The sequence below is a fragment of the Octopus sinensis genome, unplaced genomic scaffold (assembly GCF_006345805.1).
Source record: "Octopus sinensis unplaced genomic scaffold, ASM634580v1 Contig17708, whole genome shotgun sequence".
Lineage (NCBI taxonomy): Eukaryota > Metazoa > Mollusca > Cephalopoda > Octopoda > Octopodidae > Octopus > Octopus sinensis.
Window position 1 is genome coordinate 1 of NW_021835254.1, and position 7,500 is coordinate 7,500.

General features: G+C 39.5%; 1 protein-coding gene across 1 annotated transcript in view; it reads right to left on the reverse strand.

The window, feature by feature from the left end:
- Positions 1-137: 137 nt before the first annotated feature.
- LOC118761821 (SCY1-like protein 2) overlaps positions 138-7,500 on the reverse strand; it is a gene marked incomplete at its 3' end in the record, with an annotated part of 51,229 nt that continues 43,866 nt past the window's right edge. The window contains exon 6 of the mRNA XM_036499980.1: positions 138-312. Coding sequence (XP_036355873.1) covers positions 138-312 — 175 coding nt within the window. The remainder of the gene's footprint in view (positions 313-7,500) is intronic.

A 7,500-nucleotide genomic window follows, 5' to 3' on the forward strand; every position in this document is an offset into this window, starting at 1 on the left:
AAAAGCGAATGACGTTGTTACGTCACAACGATAAAACGCCATCCCGCACGTCACCGACTTGCTTTGGTTGGATCGAGTAATGAATACCGGTTTGAGCACTACCACAACAACCATCACACCGCCGACAATAACCCTACCAACAACCAACACCAGCATCACTGTCGCTGCCGTTACGGCCGCTCCCGCTGCCGCCGCCGCCGCTCCCGCTGCCGCCGCCGCCGCTCTCGCGGCTGCCGCTGCCGCTGACGCCGCCGTCGCCGACGCCGCTGCCACCGCCACTACCGCTACCGCCGCTGCCTCTGCTGCCGCCCCCTCTCGTGATTAAAGCACATTAAAAATATTGGTCGTATTTAACATGTCATTAAATTCGAGGCAATTTGCTGTTAAGATATTGAATAACTCAACTAATTGACTCTCTACCTTGACCTCCTCCTCCTCTTCCCCCTCCTTCCTCTGATAATAATAATAATAATAATAATAATAATAAAATAATAATAATAATAATAGTAGTAGTAGTAGTAATAATAAAATAATAATAATAATATATTAATAATAATATAATAATAATAATAATAATATAATAATAATAATAATAATAATAATATAATAATACTAAATAATAATAATAATAATAATGTTGATGATGATGATGAGGAGGAGGACGATGATGATGGTGATAATAATAAAATACTCGTATTGTTTTTTGTTTTTTGTTTTTTGTTTTCTTTTCTAAAGATATGAAATAACAGGAATGGTAAAAAACCAAGAACAGCAACAATGAAGGTTGAACAAGTGCAAGAAACAGCAGCAGAATCTCCCTGAAATTACGGCTTACGTTGTTTACAAGACTCGGGATGCATTGAAGGATACAACCCTAGATAGAGACACACGTAATAACTGGAAAACGAAACAAAGTAAAACAGAATGGTCACGTATGGAAAGCCTTTGATCACAAATCTGCTCGAGCAGAGTTGACCTACAACAAAAGCATATATATATATATATATATATATATTATATATATATATATATATATATATATATATATATATATATTATAGGAGGCCAGGAGTGGCTGGTGTGGTAAGTAGCTTGTTTACCAACCACATGGTTCCGGGTTCATCGTCCCACTACGTGGCACCTTGGGCAAGTGTCTTCTACTATAGCCTCGGGCCGACCAATGCCTTGTGAGTGGATTTGGTAGACGGAAACTGAAAGATGTGTATGTGTATGTATGTGTTTGTGTGTCTGTGTTTGACCCCCTAGCATTGCTTGGTGTGTTTATGTCCCCGTCACTTAGCGGTTCGGCAAAAGAGACTGATAGAATAAGTACTGGGCTTACAAAGAATAAGTCCCGGGGTCGAGTTGCTCGATTAAAGGCGGTGCTCCAGCATGGCCGCAGTCAAATGACTGAAACAAGTAAAGAGTAAAGAGTATATATATATATATATAGGGAGAGCTCACGAAAAAAAAAGAACAAAAGACGAAGACAGGTGGTGTATAAAACAAACAGATGTATTAGTATAACGCTCAGGAATAGAAAAAGTCTTTTACGTTTCGAGCCTACGCTCTTCTACAGAAAGGGACATAGAAAAAAAAACAAGGAGAGAAAAAAATGTGTGTAGTGGCTACCGATCTATCATGGCGACTGCCGGACAGAAGGTTCACAAAGGAGAGTGAAGAAGTAAGGGAGATAACAAAGTAAAAATGACCCGCCCCAAAAAAACAAAGGTGCGTGTGTGTATAAGAGAGTATGTATGTGCGTGTGAAGGAGGGCTGGTGGTTTTAACGTGTGCGTGTAGGTGTGTGTAGGTGTGAAAATGTGGGGATGGGAATTGGTCAGTGCTGGTGTGTGGGTGGTGTGTTGCGATGTGATGTGTAGTGTGGCATGGTGAAGTGTGGTGTGGTGTGGTGTGATGTTGTTGGGAGGTGGGGGAGGCGAGAGTGGTGTAAGCACGGGTGGGGTGTGGGTTAGGCTGAGGGTTGGGGTATGTGGGTATATCGAGTGAGCGAACGTGAGGGCAGTGGCTCAATCTGCTTGAAATAGTAGCACACCTTCAAATGACAGTACAACGTCTTCAAAATGGACTCATGTATTGCCTTATGTGGTCGTGGTTATGGCCAGAGCACCTTTCATTTCGGGTTTGCTAGACCAGGTGCTCTGGCCATAACCCCGACCACATAAGGCAATACATGAGTCCATTTTGAAGACGTTGTCCTGTCATTTGAAGGTGTGCTACTATTTCAAGCAGATTGAGCCACTGCCCTCACGTTCGCTCACTCGATCTACCCACATACCCCAACCCTCAGCCTAACCCACTCCCCACCCGTGACTAAAAATCCTAACAATAACCTCAACAGTATAAATCTTAGAAAAACAACAACAACAGCAGCAGCAACAGCAGCAGCAACAGCAGCAGCAGCAGCAGCAGCAGCAGCAACAGCAGCAACAATAAAAGTGATGTTGATGATGGTGATGACCATGGAAATGATGATAATTATGATGATGGTAATGATGATGATGATGATGACGACGGTGATGAATATGACGATGCTGAAAACAGTGATAATGACGATGATGATGACGGGAGTGATGATGATAATGATGGTGGTGATGGTGGTGATGGTGGTGGTGATGGTGGTAATGGTGGTGGTGATGGTGGTAATGGTGGTGGTGAAGGTGGTAATGGTGGTGTGATGGTGGTGATGGTGGTGATAATGATGATGATGATGATGACGGGAGTGATGATGATAATGATGGTGGTGATGGTGGTGATGATGGTGGTGATGATGGTGGTGATGGTGGTGGTGATGGTGGTGATGGTGGTGGTGAAGGTGGTGATGGTGGTGTGATGGTGGTGATGATGGTGATAATGATGATGATGATGACTGGAGCGATGATGATAATGATGGTAGTGGTGGTGGTGATGGTGGAGATGGTTGTGGTAATGGTGGTGATGGTGGTGATGAAGGTGGTGATAATGATGATGATAATGATGGTAGTGGTGGTGATGGTGATGATGGTGGTGATGGTGGTGATGAAGGTGGTGATGGTGGTGATGAAGGTGGTGATGGTGGTGGGGAGGTGGTGATAATGATGATAATCATTAGGAATGAGAGCGAGTGAGGAATGAGAGCGAGTGAGGAGAGGGATGAGAGAGAGAGAGAGAGAGAGAGAGGAGAGGGGGGGGGTTGCAGAGTTGGAAGTAAATGCAGACGGAGGATGATAATGTTGATACGGTAAATGATACGCTATCGCTGATATTAATGTTGACAACGACACGACGACGACGACGGTGATGGGTGGTGGTGGTGGTAGTAGTAGTGGTGGTGGCTACAGTTATTTGTAAAATATTAATGATAGCAAAGTAATCAACGCAACCTGAGGAATAAACAACAACAACAACAACAACAAAAACAACAATATAAACACAGGAACAAAAGGAAAAAACAAAACAAGCCAACAAAAAAGAAAGCAAAAACAAGGTAAACCAAATTAAATCATGAATAGAGTAGATTAATATTAACGAAAAATATAATGATAAGGATAAAGGGAGCACAGTTGTTGTCGTCGTTGTTGTTGTTGTTGTTATTATTATTATTATTATTATTATTATTATTATTATTATTATTATTATGATTGAGTGTGAGAGCAGTGCATGCCCCATCAAAGTGACACTGGGGTAAAATATACGAAGCCCAGTATACCCATCATGACTACCCGTCTGATAAGGGTACACCAGGCACATGCATCACAACCATATGTGCGCGACATGGTGATCTCATATCAAGATAAACAGTACATGACGTTGCAGGTGGGACCCAGTTAGAATTTTCTTCAGGTCGTGTAACCCATCCCGCTCAAAAGGTCCCTGAATAAGGGTTGTTTAAGGATGCTGAACGAAAGAACCCATGTTTCCAGATCTGAATTATTCAAACCCCAAAGATTTCCTCCCAACTCATCGCTATGATATTCTTCCACTACTTCTGCTCGTGATCAGAGATGTACATATCGTCTGACACCAAGGGACATTCTCAACTGACAAACAAATCTGTGGTATTGAGCAGAATATTTGCTGTAGGCCTTCTTTTATACCAAGGCAAGTCATGTACATATTATTATTATTATTATTATTATTATTATATTATTATTATTATTATTATTATTATTATTATTATTATTATTATTATTATTATTATTATTATTATTATTATTATTGAACGAGAGAGCAGTGCATGCCATCAAAGTGATACTGAGGTAAAACATACGAAACCCAGTATACCCATCATGACTACCCGTCTGATAAGGGTACATCAGGCACATACATCACAACCATATGTGCGCGACACTGTGATCTCATATCAAGATAAACAGCGTATGACCTTGCAGGTGGGGCCCAGATAGAATTTTCTTCAGGTCGAGTAGCCCATCCTGCTCAAAAGTTCCAATAATAAAGGTTATTTAAGGATGTTGAACGAAACACCCATGTTTCCAAGGGTGAATTATCCAAACCCTAAAGAATTCCTCTCAGCACATGGCTGTGATGCTCCCCCACTACTTCTGCTCGTAATCAGAGATGCACATATTGTCAGCTCCTAAGGGACATGCTCAACTGGTTAAGGTCAAACAGCTGATAAGCAATTTGATAACACTTCCAATCAATTAAGATCAAAAGCCATGAGATTCCCTGCCTGGCACTGCATCAGGGCATTTATTATTATTATTATTATTATTATTATGATTTTTATTATTATTATTATTATTATTATTATTATTATTATTATTATTATTATTATTATTATTATTATTATTGCTGTTGTTGTCGCTGTTGCCTTACTATCCAGCCTTCTTCTTTCCTGCACTTCATCACCCCACCACCACCATTCCCTCCCCCTCCTCCTCCTCCACCTCCTTATCATCAGCATCACCGTAGACATCGTATCGTATTCAGTATATTCTTAATTCTTTCTATTGCTAATTCCACAGATCAAGTATTCAATAACTCTCACCCTTCCCTGAAAAAAATGAAATAAATAAAAAAAAACTCTCTCAAACAAGCCAGTCACGCCCACTTGCAAATATCCAAAAATAACAAAATACCAAAAACAAAATTTTATAAAATATATCAACAAAATAAAATCGAGACAAATACACCAGAAAAAACGACCGACAAAATATATCAAATTTTCAAACAGTCACCATTGAAGCAGGATAGCCAGCACACGTCTATAGCACTTCTAGACACCATACACTTACAACATTTCGACAACCATGAAACACCTCCATTGCTTCTACACCACATTAGCCGCCATTTTTAACACTTTAGAATCGTCTTAATAATTAACAACTATCGGTCAGGAAAAATTGTTCTTGTTGCTGTTGCTGTTGTTGTTGCTGTTGTTGTTGTTATTCATGTTCTTGTTGCTGTTGTTATTGTTGTTGTTGTTGTTGTTGTTGTTGTTATTCTTCGACGGAATTTGAACTCAGAAGCAACGGCAGACGAAATACCGCTAAGCATTTCGCCCGGCGTGCTTAACGATTCTGCCAGCTCGCCAACCACCAATATCACGTCATCATCCACATCCTCTTGAATATCATCAACGTTTTAGTCGCCATCATTATTATTAATTCTCCTCCTCCTCCTCCTCGTCGTCCTCCTCCTCGTCGTCGTCCTCCTCCTCCTCGTCCTCATCATTTACCTCGTTGATGTAGTAGTTTTGTCGTTTTTTAAAAATTTTGTTTCGAGCTTTTACTGTATAAACGAACAGACTTCTCTCTTTTCCTTACGCATGCGCACTGATTAATTTTTTAGTTTTTTTTTGCCTTCCGTTCTAAGCACTCAATGTCGTGTATACAATGTATTGTAGTGTTAGTTTATGGAAGTTATGTGGGGTAGAGAGAGAGAGAGAATGAGAGAGAGAGAGAGAGAGAGAGAGAGAAAGATATATATTATATATTCATATACATATATATGCATGTATATATGTGTATGCGTGCGTATACATACATATATGTGTATGTGTTTATATATTTATATATATTATTTGTACGTTATACATGTGTGTGTGTGTGTGTGTGCGTATATGTGCTACGCTGGTTGTGTATTTGCCGGCTATACCTTTAAGCGATTCCTAAATCACCATCACCACCACCACTTCCATCATCATCATCATCATCATCACCATCACCATCATCATCATCATCATCATCATCATCATCATCATCATCATCATCATCATCATCATTATTAGAACTGTATTTGTTTCCAAACCTGGACCATTCTGTTTATCTCTATTTCCCAGAAAAAGCGTTTGCATTCGGATAATTTCTGCAATTCTATGAAAAGCTGTATTGTTGTCTGTTGGAACTGATATGGCCGTTGAGAGCCATTTCCTTTCCTGAGGCTCTTTTGATAACAATATCGGGAGGATATGCCTTAATCTCCCTGGCAGTGTAAATCAACATGCCCTGGAGGATCAACGTCATCGTCGTCATCATCATCATCATCATCATCATCATCATCATCATCATCATCATCATCATCATCGTCATCATCATCGTCGTCATCATCATCATCATCATCATCATCATCACCGTCGTCATCATCATCATCATCATCATCATCATCATCATCATCATCATCATCACCGTCGTCATCATCATCATATTCATCATCATCATCATCATCATCATCATCATCATCATCGTCATCATCATCGTCGTCATCATCATCATCATCATCATCATCATCACCGTCGTCATCATCATCATCATCATCATCATCATCATCATCATCATCATCATCATCATCGTCATCATCATCGTCGTCATCATCATCATCATCATCATCATCATCATCATCATCATCACCGTCGTCATCATCATCATATTCATCATCATCATCATCATTGACATCATCATCATCATCATCATCATCATCGTCAGTATCACCATCATCATCATCATCATCGTCATCATCATCATCATCACCATCACCACCATCATGATCATCATCACCATCACCATCATGACCACCATCACCACCACCACTACCACCACCATCATCATCATCATCATCATCATCGTCATCATCATCATCATCCTCATCATCGTCGTCATCGTCATCATGATCATCATCATTATCATCACCATCATCATCATCATCCACACTATCATCATCATCACACCGATACCATCATGATCATAATCATGATCATGGTTATGATGATGACGACGATGCTGATGCTGATGATGATGATGATGATGATCATCATCATCATTATCATTATTGTAGTTGTTGCCGTTGTTGGTACAGCTATTCTTACTATTGCTACTGCTGGTGTCGTCGTTTTTATTACTATTATTTTTACTATTGTTGTTGTTACTATTATTATTATTATCATTAATATACATTATTATTAATATTATTATTATCATTATTATTATTATTATCATTATTATTATTATTATTATTATTATTATTATTATTATTATTATTT